This window comes from Ranitomeya imitator, chromosome 5 (genome assembly GCF_032444005.1).
Source record: "Ranitomeya imitator isolate aRanImi1 chromosome 5, aRanImi1.pri, whole genome shotgun sequence".
In the NCBI taxonomy this organism is placed as follows: Eukaryota; Metazoa; Chordata; class Amphibia; order Anura; family Dendrobatidae; genus Ranitomeya; species Ranitomeya imitator.
The window spans coordinates 496,233,531-496,255,450 of record NC_091286.1 but is presented as its reverse complement, the minus strand read 5'-3'; the positions used below and the strand labels follow the sequence as shown (position 1 = coordinate 496,255,450).

The 21,920-nt window shown below is 40.7% G+C and overlaps 1 protein-coding gene across 2 annotated transcripts in view; it reads left to right on the top strand.

Annotated features, from left to right (window-relative positions):
• Positions 1-21,920, top strand: part of SCHIP1 (schwannomin interacting protein 1) — a 770,942-nt gene that overhangs the window by 69,056 nt on the left and 679,966 nt on the right. Inside the window, exon 2 of one of the 2 annotated variants that reach the window (XM_069727420.1) lies at positions 9,753-9,820. The exons of the other annotated variant lie outside the window; for it this stretch is intronic. Coding sequence (XP_069583521.1) covers positions 9,773-9,820 — 48 coding nt within the window. The 5' untranslated portion in view covers positions 9,753-9,772. The remainder of the gene's footprint in view (positions 1-9,752; positions 9,821-21,920) is intronic. 2 annotated transcript variants of the gene reach the window in all.

Genomic DNA, 21,920 nt, shown 5'->3' with positions numbered 1-21,920 from the left:
TATTACACAAAAAGAAGGGCCTCATATACATTAAGTTCAAATTGGCATGCAGTGGTACTCCTACTCTCAAAAAGGCTATACACTATTTGCAAAGCCCGGCAAAAATTAAAAGCAGGGTCATCCATACACCCTTGAAGGAACCCACTGTAATGCCTAATACAAATATTGTGAGCAAAGTATAGTTGTGGTAATCCTATACTTAAAAAGAGCTGCACACAATGCTAAGCCTGCCAAAAATTACAAGCAAGGTCAATCATACACCCTTGAAGGCACCAACTCTAGTGCCTCATTCAAATATTGTGAACAAAGAGTAGTACCAAAGCAGTGTGGTACTCCTACATACATAACTGCTTTGTACACAGTGCAACGGCAGAAAAAAAATTATAAGGAGGGTCATACATACACCTTTGAAGGTACCAAATGGAGTGCCTCATAAAAAATTAAGAAACTGTAATTGTGGCACTTCTACACTCATAAAAGCTTTGCACACAGTGCAAAGCCAGATAAAAATATTATAAGGAGGGTCATTCAGTCAAACATAGATCCTTGAAGGCAACAACTGTCGGGCCTCATTCAAATATTTTGAAAGTGCAGCTGAAGTGCTCCTACACTCAAAAAGGTTTGAATAAAGTGGAAAGCCAGGAAAAAATGATAAGAAGGGTAATATAGTAATCTATAGACCCTTGATTGTAAAAACTTGCAGACCTCATTCAAATCTTTTGAAAGTATAGTTGAAGTACTCCTACACTCATAAAGACTTGGCAAAAAGTGCAAAGCAAGGAAAACATCATAAAGAGGGTAATGTACTCCTACACTCATAAAGACCTTGCACAAAGGACAAAGCCAAGAAAAAATCCAGTCATCCATAGACTCTCGAAGGCAAAAACTGGCAGGCCTCATTCAAACATTTTGAAAGTATGATTGATGTACTCTTACTCTCATAAAGGTTTTTCAAAATGTGCTAAGCCAGGAGATAATGATGTGGAGGGTATATATAGTAATAATCCACTGTAGTGTCCACTGCTTCTTCTCCTTTCCTGGGAGGCTGAGGTAACTGCCTCCACCTCCTTCCTGAAACTCGAGTCTCATGACCCAATATCAACATGGGTTTACTAGGGACCGTTCCTGTCAGACTAATCTGATCAATTTCTATGAAGAGGTAAGTTCCGGACTGGACCAAGGGAACCCAGTGGACGTAGTGTATATGGACTTTTCAAAAGCTTTTGATACGGTGCCACGCAAAAGGTTGATACATAAAATGAGAATAATGGGGATAGAGGAAAATATGTGTAAGTGGGTTAAGAGCTGGCTCAGGGATAGGAAACAAAGGGTGGTTATTAAAGGAGCACACTCGGACTGGGTCGCGGTTAGCAGTGGGAAACCACAGGGGTCAGTATTGGGCCCTTTGCTTTTTGACATATTTATTAATGACCTTGTAGGGGGCATACAGAGCAGAATTTCAATATTTGCAGATGACACTAAACTCTGCAGGGTAATCAATACAGAGGAGGACAATTTTATATTACAGGATGATTTATGTAAAGTAGAAGTTTGGGCTGATAAATGGCAAATGAGCTTTAATGGGGATAAATGTAAGGTCATGCACTTGGGTAGAAGTAATAAGATGTATGACTATGTGCCTAATTCTAAAACTCTGGGCAAAACCGTCAATGAAAAGGACCTGGGAGTATGGGTGGATGACAAACTCACATTTAGTGGCCAGTGTGAGGCAGCTGCTACAAAGGCAAATAAAATAATGGGATGCATTAAAAGAGGCATAGATTCTCATGAGGAGAACATCATTTTACCTCTATACAAGTCACTAGTTCGACCACACTTAGAATACCGTGTACAGTTCTGGAATCCAGTGTATAAGAAAGACATAGCTGAACTAGAGAGGATGCAGAGAAGAGCGACCAAGGTTATTAGAGGACTGGGGGGTCTGCAATACCAAAATAGATTATTACACTTGGGGTTATTTAGTTTGGAAAAACGAAGGCTAAGGGGTGATCTTATTTTAATGTATATAATATATGAGGGGACAGTACAAAGACCTTTCTGATGATCTTTTTAATCACAGAACTGAGACAGGGACAAGAGGGCATACTCTACGTCTGGAGGAAAGAAGGTTTAAGCATAATAACAGATGCGGATTCTTTACTGTAAGAGCAGTGAGACTATGGAACTCTCTGCCATATGATGTTGTAATGAGTGATTCATTACTTAAATTTAAGAGGGGACTGGATGCCTTTCTTGAAAAGTATAATGTTACAGGTTATATATACTAGATTCCTTGATAGGGCATTGATCCAGGGAACTAGTCTGATTGCCGTATGTGGAGTCAGGAAGGAATTTTTTCCCCAATGTGGAGCTTACTCTTGCCACATGGTTTTTTTTTTGCCATCCTCTGGATCAACATGTTAGGGCATGTGAGGATAGGCTATTGATTGAACTAGATGGACTTAAAGTCTTCCTTCAACCTTAATAACTACACCATGTTCTAAATTATTACGCAAATTATATTTTTCTCGGATTTTCCTAAATGGTCAGTGCAAATGACAGTCAGTCTAATAAAAGTCATCACCCGTTAGAGTATACATCTAATTTTATTGAAGAAACCTCCCAGTGATAACAGTATAATCTCCAAAATGAATAAAAACTCAAAATGCACTGTTCCAAATTATTAGGCACAGTAGAATTTCTAAATATTTGATATGTTTTAAAGAACTGAAAATGCTCATTTGTTGAATTTGCAGCATTAGGAGGTCACATTCACTGAACAAAAAAAAGCTATTTAACTCCAAAATATCCTAACAGGCCAAGTTACATGTTAACATAGGAACCCTTTTTTTTCACCTTCACAATTCTTGCATCCATTAAACTTGTGAGTTTTTGGAGAGTTTCTGCTTGTATTTCTTTGCATGAAGTCAGAATAGCTTCCAAGAGCTGTCTCCCATCCTCATGGATGTTTTTCTTGATGATACTCCAAAGGTTCTCTATGGGATTGAGGTCAGAAAAAGATAGTGGCCACACCATGAGTTTATCTCGTTTATGCCCATAGCAGCCAATGACTCAGAGGTATTCTTTGCAGCATGAGATCGTGATTTGTCATGCATGAAGATGATTTTGCTCCTGAAGACACGTTTCTGCTTTTTATACCATGGAAGAAAGTTGTCAGTCAGAAACTCTACATACTTTGCAGAGGTCATTTTCACAACTTCAGGAACCTTAACGGGCCCTACAAGCTGTTTCCCCATGATTCCGGCCCAAAACATGACTCCACCTCCTTGCTGACGTCGCAGCCTTGTTGGGACATGGTGGCTATCCACCAACCATCCACTACTCCATCCATCTGGACCATCCATGGTTGCTCGACACTCATCAGTAAACAAGACTGTTTGAAAATTAGTCTTCATGTACTGTATGTCTGGGCCCACTGCAACTGTTTCTGCTTGTGAACACTATTTAGGGGTGGCCGAATAGTAGGTTTATGAACCAAAGCAAGCCTTTGAAGGATCCTACACCTTGAGGTTCGAGGGACTCCAGAGGCACCAGCAGCTTCAAATATCTGTTTGCTGGTTTGTAATGGCTTTTTAGCAGCTGCTCTCTTAATCCAATGAATTTGCCTGCCAGAAACCTTCCCCATTATGCCCTTATCAGCATGAACACGTCTGTGCTCATATTCAGCCACAAATCTTTTAACAGTACGATGATCACGCTTACGTTTTCGGGAAAAATCTATTGTTTTCATTCCTTGACAAAGGCATTGCACTTTTTGATGCTTTTCGGCAGCAGAGAGATCCTTTTTCTTTCCCATGTTACTTGAAAACTGTGGCCTGCTTAATAATGTGGAACATCATTTTTAAGTAGTTTTCCTTTAATTAGAATCACCTGGAAAACTAATCATCACATGTGTTTAAGATTGATTTAAGTTATCTATTGAGCCCTGAGACACAATACCATCCATGAGTTTATTTGAAAAACAAAACAATTAAATCTTTATGACATTTAAATCCAATTTAAATAATAATTTGGAACATGGTGTATGTTACTATGTTACTACGTAAGTGGCCCAGCTTACGGTAGTGCTGGAATCCCCAACATCACTTGCTTTCATATAGGAGGTGGGGAACCCAAAGGACAGTATGTTCTCTTGGGGTTGGTAGCCCCATCTCGAGCTGCATCGAGGAGCCTTTCTCAGGCCCGTTCATTTAGCAAGAAAGGTTCATCCTGCTCCCTTCCGTCTTAGATCACACCCCCTGAAAACCAGCGATGTTGCCCCTCCACTTTCCGGTTATCAGATCTTGCAGCCTTTGGCTGGAGTCACACTCAGCGTAAGACAATACGGTCCGTATATTACGGCCGTAATACGCTGAAAAGTCCCCAAAATAGTGGTCCGTAGCTCCTCCGTAGGCAGGGTGTTTCAGCGTTTTTTGCGCATGGCATCCTCCGTATTTAATCCGTATGGCATCCGTACTGCGTGTTTTTCTCGCAGGCTTGCAAAACCGACATACGGCTATACAAGGGATCCATGTGTCAAAAAAAACAAACATATATACTGTCTATATATATATATATATATATATATATATATGTCAGTGAGACACATATATGTATATATATTATTACTTCATGCAGCGCTAGATAGCTTTAAAGCCGGTAATTCAATTACCGGCTTTTGCTATCTCCTTCCTAAACCCGACATGATTTGAGACATGGTTTACATACAGTAAACCATCTCATATCCCCATTTTTTTGCATATTCGACACTACTAATGTTAGTAGTGTGTATATGCAAAATGTGGCCGTTCTAGCTATTAAATTAATTAATAATGGATAGGTGTCATAATTGACGCCTCTCCCTTATTAATTTGGCTTAATGTCACCTTACAATAGCAAGGTGACATTACCCCTTCATTACCCCATATCCCACCGCTACACGGGAATGGGAAGAGAGTGGACAAGTGCCAGAATAGGCGCATCTTCCAGATGTACCTTTTCTGGGGTGGCTGGGGGCAGATGTTTTTAGCCAGGGAGGGGCCAATAACCATGGACCCTCTCCAGGCTATTATGTCTATCATGTCCTCTTCTGGTATTCACACTGCGGCTCTGGTGCAGGCATACTTTGTCTGCCCTGTTGAGGGCAGAGCAAAGTACTGCAGTGCGCAGGCACCGGGCCTCTCTGACCTTTCCTGGTGCCTGCGCACTGCAGTACTTTGTTCTGCCCTCAACAGGGCAGACAAAGTACGCCTGTGCCGGAGCCACAGCTTGAAGACAAGAAGAGGACGTCATCGTAAGAAGATGGGAGGCCCCTGACCGGACCATGACGCCCATCGGACCGGACCGCAGCGGGACCGCCCCTGGGTGAGTACATTCTAACCTCTTTTTCTCATCTTTCAGGATACATCTGGGGCTTATCTACAGCATTCCAGAATGCTGTAGATAAGCCCCTGATGCCGGTGGGCTTAGTTCACCTTCGATTTTGGGGGTGACAGGTTCCCTTTAAGCTTTGCAAGTTATGAATATTGAGTTTTTTTTTGGACATCATAGACATGACAGATATGAGAGTTATGATAAAGTGGCGAATGTAACGCACTCTCAATTTAATATTTGGTTCCACACCCTTTGGATTAAATAACTGCAATCAATCACTTCCTATAACCATAAATAAGCTTCTTACATCGCTCAACTGGAATTTTGGACAGCTATTCAAACTGCTTCAGGTCTCTCACATTTGAAAGGTGCCTTCTCCCAACAGCATTTTTAAGATCTCTCCACAGGTATCCAATGGGATTTAGATTCAGACTCATTGCTGGCCACTCCAGAAATCTCCAGCATTTTGTTTCTTTCTTTCAATGTTCTTTTTATTGAAAAGTTTATGTTTATACAATCAACTTCAATGAAGTAACAATAACATAGTTCAATTTTAGAAAACAGCGACTAATACAAGAGTACCGTTTGTTTCCATTTACTTGAGCGCTATTTATCAGACTTATATCGCCATTCATTGTCAAATAAAGTAACCTCTACTCTTGATATAAATTTAGGAAGATAAGCCTAGAAAAGAGATAGAACAACACGTATGTTGGGGGGAAAAGGGGGTGAGTTGGAGAATGATAGGAAGGGGTAGAAGAGTTGGGAAGTCCGGGGGGGGGGGGGAAGGGTGTAGTGGCACCTTGGGATGATAGGATATCAGGTTAAGGTGTTATTTCTGAAAGAAATGTTTGTTGTGTTCTGTAGAGGGTCCAAGGTTTCCAGATGCGGTTAAAGTTGTCCAAATTGTGATTGACTCTTGCAGCTAATTCTTCAATGTGATATAATTGTTTGATTTTAACATGTAGCTGGCTGGTTGTGGGTATTGTCTTGGAGTTCCAGTGTAACGGGATCAAGGATTTCCCTGCTGCTATAATAAATTGTGCTAATTTGTCGGCTACTCTGTGATTTGTCCAGATTGGAATGTGTAGAAATACATTTTCGGGTTTAAATGTAATGCGTTTATTTAATAACTTATATATCACTGAATTAACCTCTTTCCAGAGGGGGGCGAGTGCCTGGCAGGACCACCATATGTGCATGTAGCTACCTTCTTCGATGCCGCATCTCCAACAGTCTGTAGACGTAGCATGATGCCACCTTTGGATCTGTTTGGGCGTAATATACCATCCAGTAACTATTTCAAAAAAATTTTCTTGGATTCTCACACATTTTGAGCGACCGTGCGAGTTCCTATAGATATGTTTGATTTCTGAGTCAGTAAAGGAACAACCCAAGTCCTTTTCCCATCTGGCCAATTAATGATTGAAATATAGTTGACAGAATTTTGGTAGGAGGTCTCAATCCGGCACATAGTCTTTCATAAGCGGTTAATGATCTATTAAAGTCGACCTGGCGGCTACATTGACTTGTTAGGCTACGTTCACATTTGCGTTGTGCGGTGCTGCAACTTGCTGCATCCTCTGTGCTCTGACGCGTGCGCCAAAAAAGACGCATGCATCACAAAACGCAATGCAACGCATGTCCATGCGCCCCCATGTTAAATATAGGGGCGCATGATGCATGCGTCGCCGCGGCTGCGCCCGATGCAGCCCGGCAGAACGCAAATGTGAACGTAGCCTTATATGAGAGAGTTTTCTGTGCTGTAAAAATGTTAGGCCCGAGAGGCCTGGGATTTTGTGTAGTTCCTTCAGTGGTATAAGGGCACCGTCTTCCAGTATGTGTTCTAACGCAATTTGTGTAGCTTGTTTAGGAAGGGAATCTAACAAGTTTGCAATTTTTGTTAAGGGGGATATAGGTGGAGCCAAACTATGGCGATATTTTTTCCATACTTTAATTGTGGCTAGAGTGTGAATGTTTTTTATTTTTGTTCGGGTTGAGCCATCGTTTTGTCCGAGTAGAATGTTGCGCAAGGGGAGAGGTGACATTCCTTCTTCTATATTTAGCCATTGTTTGTTTTCAGTGTTTCTGATCCAGTTGATTGTTCTTGAAATGTGTGCTGCTTGGTAATATTTTACTATGTCTGGAGCGCTCATCCCTCCCATTTCTTTTGGTAAAGTTAGGGTTTTTGAGTTGATCCACGGTTTGCTCTTTTGCCAAATGTAACTGAAAAATAGAGAATGCACCTTAGAGAGGAAGGAGGAAGGGATTTTAATTGGGAGCATGTTAAATATGTAAAGAAATTTTGGCAGGATTAGGCTTTTTAGTATATTTTTTCTACCCATCCACGACAGATATGTGTCCTTCCAGGAGCGGAGGGATCCTGCCGTGCTTCTCAGTAGTTGATTGAAATTTCGTTCAAATAAGTCCTTGCCAGACGCGCACAACTGTATGCCCAAGTATTTAAGGCTCTTCGGTTGCCAGGGGAATGAGTATGCTAATTTAAGCTTATTTTCTACATGTGTTGTAGGCCTAAATTTAAGAATTCCGATTTTGTTTCGTTTATCTTAAAGTTTGAAAGTTTGCTAAATTTTTCCAGGATAGCTAGTATGACTGGGATGCTCCTCAGTGGCTTAGAGATTACCAACATAAGGTCATCTGCAAATGCTGCGGTTTTGTAGTGGGCCCCCTGGATCTGTAGGCTTGTTATTTCAGTGCATTGTCGGATGGCTTGCAAGAGTGGTTCGAGTGACAATACAAATAATAACGGGGACAGCCCTGCCTTGTACCGCTATAAATCTGAAATTAGTCTGTCAATGATCCATTTAGTCTGATTCTAGCTGAGGGGCATGAGTACATTCCCATGATAGCAGATATTGCTGATGGGGGGAAGCCATATTGTGATAATGTTTGTTGTAGGAAAATCCAGTCGACCCTATCAAACGCCTTCTCAGCATCAACACTCATTAGTGCAATTGGCAGTTTTCTTAGTTTAGCATATTTCATTAAATGTAAGATTTCGTATGTATTGTCTTTCCCCTCTCTTCCTTTCACGAATCCAGATTGGTTCAAGGAGATTAATTGAGGGAGCACAACCGCAACCCTGCCTGCCATCATTCTCGCATATATCTTTAGGTCACATTGTTCTGGATCTTTCCCTTCTTTATAGATCAGTGAGATTCTGGCTTCAAGTAATTGCCGCGGGGCCACCTCCCACCAAAGAAGACCATTACACATGTTGAGCAAGTGGGGGAGCAAGATCTCAGAATTGGTGCTATAGTAATGAGCCGAGAAACCATCCGGGCCTGGTGCTTTCCCTTTAGGGCACTTTAACAGGGCCGACCGGAGTTCCACAAGAGTAAATGGCTTAATTAATTGCATTTGTTGGGAATTAGATAGGGCTGGAAGCATTAAATGTTTTAAAAAGGATTGGATACCTTGTCTCCTTTGGTTTTTTTCTTTTTCTCCTTTCGGGCGTAATTGATATAAAGACTTATAGTAGGAGAAGAATTCTTTCTCTATCTCAGAGTAATTCTGGGTCTTTAAACCCGCTTTTATTTTAATAAGATGAATGAATGTGCGGGCCTGTCTTTTTTTTATTTGAGACATGGTTAGTTTTGAGGCCTTATCTCCATGTACAAATATGCGGTTTTTCCAAGAAGCAAAGAACTTAGCTGATTGCTCTCTCAGAATATCTTTTAATCTTTTCCTCTTGGTTGTGAGTTCTATCAGGGTTTGTGGAAGTAAGGTTTTCTTATGTTGGGATTCTAAGCGTATTATCTCTTCATGAAGAGAGTCTATCTCCCTGCCCTTCATTTTATTCAAATAAGATGCTATTGATATAAATTCTCCTCTTATCACAGATTTATGTGCTTCCCAGATTATTAGCGGTGATGTTATTATTTAATTCAAAATATGTTGCTATGGCTTTTTGGATACGTAGTTTATTTTCGGTGTTATCAAGTAGGGAATCATTTAGTTGCCAGGTTCTGCTCGGGGAAAATTGCTTGGACAGTATTAGTTCAGTCATAACATAAGAATGGTCAGAAAATAGGGAGGGAACTATCTCCACGTGCTTAATTTTGGGTAATAAGGATCTAGGTGCGAATAGGTAGTCAATACGGTGGTATGAACTGTGCAGGTGAGAGTAAAAGGTGTAATCTCGTGTTGATGGGTGCATGTAACGCCAAACATCTATCAGATTTAAAGAGTGTAGTGACTGTTTTAATCTAGCTAGGTCTCTTAAGGAGATCACACTTTTTTTTGTAGTATCTATACTTGGTTCAAGGGCTAGATTGAAGTCACCTCCCAATATGAGGATGCCTTCCCTAAAGTCTCTTATTTTCTTGAATCAGCATTTCATTTCTATTCATTTTTAGGTGCTGGACGCCCATTACAGATGGCTATAAAGATAACCTATAAAAATCTTATACAGTCAAGGATAAAAGTGAGTGCACCGTTAAAATTGTTCTAGAAAACTAAGCATTTCTTCAAAAAAGTACTGCAATTACGTGTTTTGTTATACACATGCTTAAATTTCTTTCCAAGTGCAATCAAACTCAATGGCTTAGGCTCGCCATATACACTAGATAAGAATCGGTGACTCTATGCTTCGGTTGATCAATTGACCAACAGCCATCTTAGTTCTCTATGAAATAGCCACTGATTAGGGCCACAGTCACTGTTCAGTATTTGATCGGTATTTTACATCAGCATTTGTAAGTAGTGTTGAGCGATACCGTCCGATATTTGAAAGTATCGGTATCGGATGGTATCGGCCGATATCCGAAAAATATCGGATATCGCCGATACCGATATCCGATACCAATACAAGTCAATGGGACACAAATATCGGAAGGTATCCTCTATGGTTCCCAGGGTCTAAAGGAGAGGAAACTCTCCTTCAGGCCCTGGGATCCATATTCATGTGTAAAATAAAGAATAAAAATAAAAAAATATAGATATAATTACCCTCGGACGCGCCCTGGTAGTCACCGCTGCAACCGCCATGCTTCCCTTTCTAAGAATGAGCGCGTTAAGGACCTTCGATGACGTCGCGGCTTGTGATTGGTCGCTGAGCGGTCACACGACCAATCACAAGCCGCGACGTCATCGAAAGTCCTTAACGCGCTCATTCTTAGGAACGCAAGCATGGCGGTTGCAGCGGTGACAACCAGGGCGCGTCCGAGGGTAAGTATATCAATATTTTTTATTTTTATTCTTTATTTTACACATGAATCTTAATCCCGATACCGATTCCCGATATCACAAAAATATCGGAACTCGGTATCGGAATTCCGATACAGCAAATATCGGCCGATACCCGATACTTGCGGTATCGGAATGCTCAACACTATTTGTAAGCCAAAACCAAGAGTGGGTGAAAAATTGTGCATGTGTTTCTATCATACTTTTCCTCTGATTGTTCCACTTCAGATTTCCTGATTTTTGCTTACAAATACTGATGGAAAATACTGACCAAATATCAAAATCCTTCAGGGCTAGAAACCACTGGGTGACCCTAGCATTTTTCCCATTTTTCTACCTCATTCATCTGAGCGGGGCATGGTCTGATACTAATTAGAATTTTTAATTTTTGCTCTAACAGATAGTACCATAATGTGTCCACCGCCCACTTTATGGACTAGCATTCCTTTTCTACTATGAAATATTTATTTTCACATGCGAATAGCTTCCTACTCAGGTAGAGCAGGGGTGCTCTTCCCTGTGTAGATCCTGAGAAAGGATTGCTCCTAAGCAAACATCTGAGGTGTCTGTCTGGAGTACAAATTCCCTCTTGTAGTCCAGAGTAACCAGGACCGGTTGCTTACACAGAGCCACTTTCAGTTCTTGTAAGGCTGCCACCACCGCAGTCCATTTGGCCATAGCTGATTTTGTCCCCCAAAGAGGTCAGTCAGGGGTACTGCCATTATGGCAAAGTTTGGGATGAATCTCATGTAGTATCCCACGATTCCTAGAAAGGCTCTAACTTGCTTCTTTGAGAGCGGTCTTAGACAGTTTTGAATTGCATCCACTTTACTGATTTGGGGTCTGATCTTGCCTTTACATGCTACATATCCTAGGAATTTGGACTAAGAGACTTTGTCAATAATTGCTTACTTTGTTTTGCCTGCACTCAAAGGCTGATTATTTTGTCTTTGCTTTTGGATGGTTTATGAAGCACCAGCATGGACACTTAAACAAAAACACTTCCTGTGTTGCCTCACTATGCACCCAAGTGAGTAGCAATTCCACAGTATATGCACAACAGTAATAACCTAGAAAATGTATTGAACAAATATCAAGTGAAACATGAATAAAAACATGTAAACAAAAAAGTAAACTAAAAATAGCAAAAATGTACATACAGTGGGGCAAAAAAGTATTTAGTCAGTCAGCAATAGTGCAAGTTCCACCACTTTTAAAAGATGAGAGGCATCTGTAATTTACATCATAGGTAGACCTCAACTATGGGAGACAAACTGAGAAAAAAAATTCCAGAAAATCACATTGTCTGTTTTTTTAACATTTTATTTGCATATTATGGTGGAAAATAAGTATTTGGTCAGAAACAAAATTTCATCTCAATACTTTGTAATATATCCTTTGTTGGCAATGACAGAGGTCAAATGTTTTCTGTAAGTCTTCACAAGGTTGCCACACACTGTTGTTGGTATGTTGGCCCATTCCTCCATGCAGATCTCCTCTAGAGCAGTGATATTTTTGGCTTTTCGCTTGGCAACACGGACTTTCAACTCCCTCCAAAGGTTTTCTATAGGGTTGAGATCTGGAGACTGGCTAGGCCACTCCAGGACCTTGAAATGCTTCTTACGAAGCCACTCCTTCGTTGCCCTGGCGGTGTGCTTTGGATCATTGTCATGTTGAAAGACCCAGCCACGTTTCATCTTCAATGCCCTTGCTGATGGAAGGAGGTTTGCACTCAAAATCTCACGATACATGGCCCCATTGATTCTTTCATGTACCCGGATCAGTCGTCCTGGCCCCTTTGCAGAGAAACAGCCCCAAAACATGATGTTTCCACCACCATGCTTTACAGTAGGTATGGTGTTTGATGGATGCAACTCAGTATTCTTTTTCCTCCAAACACGACAAGTTGTGTTTCTACCAAACAGTTCCAGTTTGGTTTCATCAGACCATAGGACATTCTCCCAAAACTCCTCTGGATCATCCAAATGCTCTCTAGCAAACTTCAGACGGGCCCGGACATGTACTGGCTTAAGCAGTGAGACACGTCTGGCACTGCAGGATCTGAGTCCATGGTGGCGTAGTGTGTTACTTATGGTAGGCCTTGTTACATTGGTCCCAGCTCTCTGCAGTTCATTCACTAGGTCCCCTCGCGTGGTTCTGGGATTTTTGCTCACCGTTCTTGTGATCATTCTGACCCCACGGGGTGGGATTTTGCGTGGAGCCCCAGATCAAGGGAGATTATCAGTGGTCTTGTATGTCTTCCATTTTCTAATTATTGCTCCCACTGTTGATTTCTTCACTCCAAGCTGGTTGGCTATTGCAGATTCAGTCTTCCCAGCCTGGTGCAGGGCTACAATTTTGTTTCTGGTGTCCTTTGACAGCTCTTTGGTCTTCACCATAGTGGAGTTTGGAGTCAGACTGTTTGAGGGTGTGCACAGGTGTCTTTTTATACTGATAACAAGTTTAAACAGGTGCCATTACTACAGGTAATGAGTGGAGGAAAGAGGAGACTCTTAAAGAAGAAGTTACAGGTCTGTGAGAGCCAGAAATCTTGATTGTTTGTTTCTGACCAAATACTTATTTTCCACCATAATATGCAAAAAAAAAATGATAAAAAAACAGACAATGTGATTTTCTGGATTTTTTTTTCTCAGTTTGTCTCCCATAGTTGAGGTCTACCTATGATGTAAATTACAGACGCCTCTCATCTTTTTAAGTGGTGGAACTTGCACTATTGCTGACTGACTATATACTTTTTTGCCCCACTGTAAATTACACAGTAATTTATATACTCCCCAAAATAATGCAAATCAATAATACAATGTATCCCATATGAAACAAAACCTCACATAGCCACATCAGTTGAAAAATATAAAAAAAAAATAAGGCTGATAAAAGAGGAGAAAATGAAACAAAAATCAGCTGTCATTAAAGGGATCATGTCATCTGATTCATGATACCTGATCCATGAGCAACATTCATTAGACACTGGCTGCCTTAGTTGTTTACTCTAAACCAATATATGGTTTCAGAGAAGACATTGAAAAGCCAGCTGGTGACTGAATATACATTTCAGTTGACTAGAACATGGGAGGTCCTTCAGCTTCTCCATACCCCAAACCCTTCGGTGACAGGTAGCTCTCTATCTACACACAAATGGAGAGACCTTTCAGTCAAAGGGTTCATAAGGAGCAGGGAACACCAGGGAACTGTCTTGGACTTGTAACCAATATGCATAGTCCCATCACCATTTCAAAATATGTTCTCTCTAAAATAAAAAACAGTATCAGAGTAAAACACAGATGGCTATAATAACAAGTGGATGACAAAAGTGATCATTTTATGCCTGGCTGCTGACTATTTAGAAGAGGTAATTATAGGTACTCTGTACAACTTTCCACTGTCTTAAATTTGGGCATGTTTTAGTAGACTTGACCTCGTATCCGCATAGCTCATAATAGTTCTGATACCAGGTTACCAGGAATTCCTGGATAAACAAATGATCTCATTATAATGGTGTCATGTATTGTTCACAAGCAGATGATAGTGTCACTATACTTTATCCTCGGCAGGGTTGCCAACCTGACTTCTTATTTTATAGGGACAGCAAAATTCAAAAATCATGGACAGATAACATTTTATATGGGCACATTGGAAAACCATAATAAATCATTATGATTATAAGTGTTAAATGTCTGCAGGCTATAATTGTAATATGAAGACATCAGTTGCATTCATTGAGCTCTGTAAAATAATGATAATTACAAGCAAAAAATCTGTATAAGTTTCTTCAGTCTAAAAAAAATCACAGCTGCCTTAACATTTTTTCACGGACAGGGAAAAAAGTGTCCTATTTTTACGGACTGTATATGAATTTCTGGTTGGTTGGCAACCCTGATCTGCAGGTAATGCATCTTTTTCCATATGGGTCTAAGAAAACGAGGGCATGAGTCTCTCTTGACAGAAGTACAGAAATAGACATTTTCCTTTGTAAACTTACTTTGGCATTTTACTACCGGGATCTACATACATCATCCACAAACAACAAAGAATGTGTTATAGTAAATTCACAATACAATTATTATTAATTATTGTTATAGCGCCAATTATTCCATGGCGAATACAATACTGACTTCTAAAGAGGATAAAATAACTAAAGCTTCTCCAAAACAACACTGGAAAATCACTATACTTGTACGATGTGGGGCAAATGTAGGCAATTTATCAGCAGCTAATACCTCTGGGATTGATCCCCCAAGATGATTTTAGAAAAATGTTTATGTCTGTTGGTTCAGTCTATGAACTTATCTTCCAGACACATTATTCTGTATAAAGAATGACAGAGACAGTCTCAAGTGTATTCACAGGAGTCAGGATACAATACTCCATGTGATCTCTGGAAAGGGCTGCAGGACTGTGAAATGAATGATTAATGCTAATCATTTTGACTTTTCCTTCATCCTGAGCAGCATGAGCCTGTCCTCTTCAACAGTTGGGCTGCCTTGCAGAACACTTGCTGATGTAGATATAGGATGAATATTGGTATGCCTATCATGTAGTTACAAATTATAGGAAAGGTAACTATATGAGTCTATGGCTCAGTTGTTTCTATATTCATATGTACAGTTTAATATACAGTATGTTTAAGCAGTAATGTACATTTATAATTTATGTCCATTTAAAAGGCGTTAAATTTGCTTCTCCGAATCTTTTATCCCCCTCTTTATATAATATGCACCGTGAGATGATGTATCTCATATTTACTGAAAGGTTGTTGAGCTTCTTAAAGAAGCACTCCCATCAACATTTTTATTCTCTTAATTAGAGTTGGGTGGACACCTGGATGTTCGGGTCTGGCATGTTTGGCCAAATAGTTACAAAAAGTTTGGGTACCAGAACAGTACCCGGACCCGAACCAGAACCTGTGCTACATTCACTTCAATGGGGGCCCGAACATTCAATGTTTGCCATGCTGTCATGTGCATGACAGCCCGGCAAAGACTGCTTCTAATCGGCTGTAAAATCACTACTACCGGTCAGAGAGCCGCGGTTTCCACGCTGTCAAATGACAGCATGAGCCCGAAGCTGTGATCGGAGGTATAAAGTTTAACTCCGGTCACTGGCGTGGGCTGATGGGACTACTGCTCCCATCAGCCTACACCTGTTGCCGTTAATAACTGCAAGAGTCAGGAGCGGCTGATGGGAGTAGTCATTAGCCGGCTCCTGAGCTCTAAATAAATAATTAAAAAAAAAAACAGCATGGTTCCCCTGTATTTTTGATAACCAGCCAGGCAAAACTCACAGATGTGCCTTTTCTTGATGGCTGCGGGCTTCTATTTTTAGGCAGGGTGGGGCAATATCAATGGCCCCTTACCAGCTAGAGAAAAACAGCGTGATGACCCCTCTATTCTTGATAACCAGTCTTACTACTAAGGCTGATAGCTGAGGGTTGCAGACACAAGATGTCAGTTTTGCCTGGCTGGTTATCAAAAATACAGGAGAACACAAGCCTATTGTTTCTAAATTTTTTATTTAGAGTGCAGGAATCGGTTGATGAATACTCCCATCAGTCACTCCAGCTCTTGTTGTTATTAGCGGCAGCAGGCATAGGCTGATGGGAGCAGTAGTCCCATAAGCCGACGCCAGTGACATGAAGTAAACTTTTTATCTCCAATCACAGCTGCAGACTTACTCTGTAATTTAACAGTGGCTGTCTAACCGGCGGTAATGATTTTACCGCCGATCATAAGCAGTGTTTGCCATGCTGTCATGCACATGACAGCATGACAAACACCCGGTGTTCATGGGGAAGAACCCGAACAGCACCACGGACTTCCTGGTGAAGTGCGTGTTCTGTGTCCGTGCCTGAACAGTAGGTATTCATTACGGACGTTGAACTTTACTGTTCGGTTTCTCCTAACTCTACTCTTAATTAGAGTTGAGTTAATTTGCTCCGTTCCTTGCTTATTTGGCAAGCTAAAGCACTTACCAAATAAGTTGCAAAGGGAACCCGGATATCTGGAGTGCTCCCGATGATCAACTGTTTGGCTCCGCAGCTGCATGAGTCATGACTATTTATTGGGCTCTCCATGCATGTGTTGTTACTGTCACACAGCCGTTGCGGCGTCAAACAGCTGATCAGTAAGCGTGATCCAGGTATCCGGGTTCCCTCTGCAGCTTATTCGGTAAGCGCTATAGCTTGCTGAATAAGCAGGGACCCAAGCAAATTCACTCAGCTCTACTCTTAATATATTGCAGTCATCATATTATATGGCACTGTGTACTTAAAACTGTTACAATTGCTCGTTTTGCCTTTCTATCCAGTTAATTTGTATTTTATTCATTAGGCCTCAGACATTACGTGATTAAAAACTAACTAGCTGAATCCTTCTAAGCTCTACATAGAAACAGGAGGTCAATTTTCCCTTTATGACTCATCAGTCACTGCAAAAGTCCCTGGCAGGGGGAGGAGGGAGTAGCTGGATCAGGAGTTAAAGAGGTGAATGGTTTTTGCAAGGACTAAACACTCCTGTTTCTACACAGAGCAGAGAAAAGAGAAGAATTAGCTGGTAATAAAGGCAAAATGAGCAATTGTAAGTACACAGTGTCATATAATATGATTTTAATACATTTTAATATTATTATAATATTATAATATATTTAATATATTAAGAGGATGAAAACTTTGATGGGAGTGCTTCTTTAACAGTCACCTTAGTTTCTTCTAGCTAATGATCAAGATATTAAAATAACTCACATCTCTAAGTACTCTGAACGTTGCAATTTCTGAAGAGACTGGCCAATTTTCTGCGACTTATTGTGCAAAGTCCCCCTCACTGTAAAATTCTACCTACAACTCCACATTAGTAGCGACGCTTACATGGTATATCAGTTTAATCAGTTTAATGGAAGCTGTATAAATCAATGAACTATGAGCTCTGAGTGCTAATGTATTCATCTTTTTGTGGCTTGGGCCCTTTCTTACTTTAACCCCTTAAGGACAAGGGGTATTTCCGTTTTTGCGTTTCCATTTTTTGCTCCCCTTTTTCCTCAGCCATAACTTTTCTATTTTTCCGTCAAAATGGCTATGTGAGGGCTTGTTTTTTGCGGGACGAGCTGTACTTTTGAATGACTCCATTGATTTTACCTTATTATGTACTAGAAAATGGGGGAAAAAATTCCAAATGCGGTGAAAGTGCAAAAAAGTGCAATTCCACAATAGGTTTTTTAGATTTTTTTTTACCATGTTCACTAAATGCTAAAACTGACCTGCTCTTATGATTCTCCAGGTCATTACACAGACACCAAACATGTATAGGTTGTTTTTTATTTAAGTGGTGAAAAAAAATTCCATAGTTTGTTAAAAAAAGCAAAAAAAAAGTTACAATTTTCCAATACGTGTAGCGTCTACATTTTTGGGGGTCTGGGACCAGGTGAGGGATTTTATTTTGCATGCTGAGCTGATGTTTTTACTGATACCATTTTGGTGCAGATACAATGTTTTGATCGCCCATTATTGCATTTTATTGCAATGTTGCAGTGACCAAAAAAATGTAGTTCTGGCATTTCAATGTTTTTCTCGCTATGCCCATTTACCAATTGCAGTAATTATTTTTATAACTTAATATATACTTACCTTATAATGTCCTCACATCCTGTTCTGTCCAGATGTGTCCCGATCCCAGAATTCCAAGCAGTGGAAGTTCACCAACCTCCATATTGGGACACCCAAGTGATGGATGTCTCAATATGGAGACTGCCTCTTGCGCGGTACCACCAGCCGAAAACCATCGCACCACACACACACACACACTGCATACCCAATACGCACCACACATACACACACTGTATACGCCATAAGCAACACACACACACTGTATATGCTGTACGCAGCCTATTGCACGATACCACCAGCGGAACACCATCGCAAACACGTTGCTGCCGGGATCAGCCAAATGTTTCACTGACCACCACCATCTTTGTACAGGAGGAGCACATGCGCAGTTTTAATATGACCGCCGCTATCTGCACAAAGATGGTGGCGGTCTGATTTACTGCACCTGCATGAATTCCGCGCAGTGAATTATTTGGCTGATCCCGGCGGCAGATGCGTGACGTGTCTACAGGCAGAGGAAGCCGGTAACATTAAAGGGGTTTTCCAACGAATGAAAGTTCGTTTTAAAAATTGCCTGTGTTTGACCGTGTATGGAGCATACCACATCTCCTGGGCAAGGGGAGAAAGCATAAGACAATACTGACATTACAGCAGGGGATCACAGAGGATTTCTTTTGTCAGGTAAAATATTTCACTGACTGTTTTTAAACAATATTTAACCTCACAAAATGTATCCTCTGCGATCTCCTGCTGTAATGTCAGTATTGTCTTTTGCTTCCTCCCCTGCCCAGGAGCTGTGGTATGTTTTGTACACGGTCAGACACAATTTTTAAAATGAACTTTCGTTCATGGGAAACCCCCCCTATCAATGCCAACGTGGCTCCTCTTAAAAAGTACACCAATGACAATGAAAGGAAAGCAGCAAAGGCACAACGTTGAAGACAACAATGGGCCAGCACAGTGGTGGAGAGCGAGAGAGCAGACAAGGGGGAGAGCGCATGGGGTACACAGGTCAAAGAAGAGATGACATGAGAGAAGACAGCAGATGGGGGAGAGAGAAAGCGCACAGGGGTGAGAGAGACAGAGCACAGGGGGGAGACAGCTCAAACGGGATAGCACATGAGGGGAGAACACAGCACAAGAAGGACAGACAGCAGACAAGGGGGATAGCACATGGGGTAGACAGGTCAAAGAAGAGAGCATAGATGGGAGAAGTCAGCACATGGGGAAAGAGAGAGTGGATAGTTGGGTGAGCACATGGGGAGAGAGATTCTCAATGCTGCAAACCCTGCCCCCATCGTGGCATTACCGCCCTCGCATCGGGCCTCCATCGAAAATATAGATATATTGGGTGATTCTGAATGCGGCGGTAACAAATATCTGTATATTTGTTTTTTTATTGTTTTATTTTGAATGAGGCAAAAGGGACATGATTTGAACTTTCATTTTTTTATTTTTTACCATTTCTAAAAATATATTTTTTACTTTTTATAGGAGACTAGAAGCTGCGATCATCCGATCGCTTGTGCTACATAGAGCAGGGCTGCAGCCCTGTTCTATGTAACAGATATGCTTACTTGCTATGAGCGCCGCTGGGTGACACTCATAGCTATCCAGCTATGACAACCACCGGGGTCTCCTGCTGACCCCGGGTTGTCATGCCAACCCATCGGCAGCCTGCAGTCATGAGACACGGGCACCGATGGATGAGGTAATAACACGCTTCCTGCGCATGCAAGTTAAATGCTGCTGTCAGAGTTTGACAGCGACATTTAACATGTTAACAGTCGTGGTTAGATCGCGATTCCACCCGTAGCTGTTCCAGACACATGTCAACTGATCAGATCAACTGTCATGTGCCAGAAAGGGTGCGGGCTCATTGCCGGAGCCCGGCACCAAACAGGGGGAGGAGTTTAATGACGGACTCTGCCTTTCATTGGACGTTAAGGCCACATTCAGACATCTGTTTTCCTAATGTACAAGAAAAGCAGACAGATTATTTTTATCAGACTTTGATCAAATTGTGGTCCAAGTGTCATCAATTTTTCTTGCATATGGAGAAAAAAAAGTTTGTCCACTTTCCCCTATGTGACTGTGTGTGAAAATCAGGCTGTACATGTCAACCATGTGCCGTCCAATATACAGACACATTCTTGTATTACCAATTTTTATCCAATCCCTGGATCAAAATCATATCTCTTCAATTTTCCACTGAAACACGTATGAAAACCACGGATACCACTCGTACGAGAAAATCAGACATCTGAATGAGACCTTAATGTGAAGCCCTATGATTAGAATCAGCAATTAGGTAATGTATGTCTTTAAGGATATTCATGCTGCAGAAAGAAAAAAAAAATATTTGAGCAAGCAATGCCTGGCTATTTCCATAACTTTCATAGAAATGTATGGTGAGAGCCACACATATGCATGGCCACCACTTCATTCAATCTATGCCTGCCAGCCATTTCAATAGGTGTGTTAGGAAATCCCATTATTCAGGGTTGTAGAAGTGGATACATTTCTAAAAGACCCCATACAAATAAGATAACTGTTGGCTGAACACTACCCAATACACATTATTTATTTTTTGCAAAAACCATTGTCAGTCTCATCAGGTATCAGCTTATCTACCAGGAGAACAAAAGGACCAGGCAAAGTGAATCCAAATGCCATGTCCATCTCTCCATCCACATTGCATATTGTGGGGGAGAGTGGAGAAATCCTCAGTACATATTAGATTGTCGGCTGATTCCACCGAACTCAGTAGGTTTGTCTAACTTGTGTGCGGGGGGGGGCTGGGGTTAGGAATAACCATACAGTGGAACCTCAGTTTATCCTCTAAAATTGCTAAGCTGAATTTCTGCATTGCACTTCTGAAATATAATTTCTCAGCAGCTTCATTTTTCTGTACAGTTTGCTTACTGGTAAGTGAAGAATAACATTATATTTTGTATGTAATAGTTTGTCTTATTGTTTATTTAATTTTGACTTAATGATGTGACACATGCAAATAAATAATGTAAATTTTAAATGGATACATAATAAAAATCATTTCTTCATTTAGCTTTTATTTAACTGACATCATTTACATATGCTCGTAGTGATTGCTCATTTCTAAAAGAAATAACCCCAGAGGAAATGTTCAATGTGAAACAGACTATTAAAAAAGGGCTGAAGACTCTAGGGTGCCTTTTTTCATTTACATGTGGAAGTTGAAACATTTATCTTTGGCTGTTTGTGAATTATTCATAAAATGCATAGTTTTGCTTTCAAATAATAAATGTAAAGGGCTGTGAGGAGATATTTCCATATTATTTGTATGTCCCTACAAGCAAAAGAATACTCTGTCTGTTTTTTTAAAGAACAGGAACCAGTTTGGCTGTAATTAGAATACATAAAAAGCAGTCTTGTGATAATTGAGTTACTACTAAGGAAGTTCTTCAGAAACATTAAAGTGTCACACAAGTGGAAAAGCTTCTACATGGCAGGCTGTGATATGTATGATATTACTATACATAACAAAGGAACTTCGTATTTCAATGCTGTATGTATTTCTTTTACAGCCGATCTGTATAAATTATTAAATAAATGTCTTCAGCCTAATGTGGCCAAAGCTCTTCTATGAAAATCCTACTCAGCATATATGTATAATTTTTTTTGAAAGGTTGAACTTATTCACTGCACACCCAATCTGATTGGCAGCTTCTCAGTGTATCTGCTG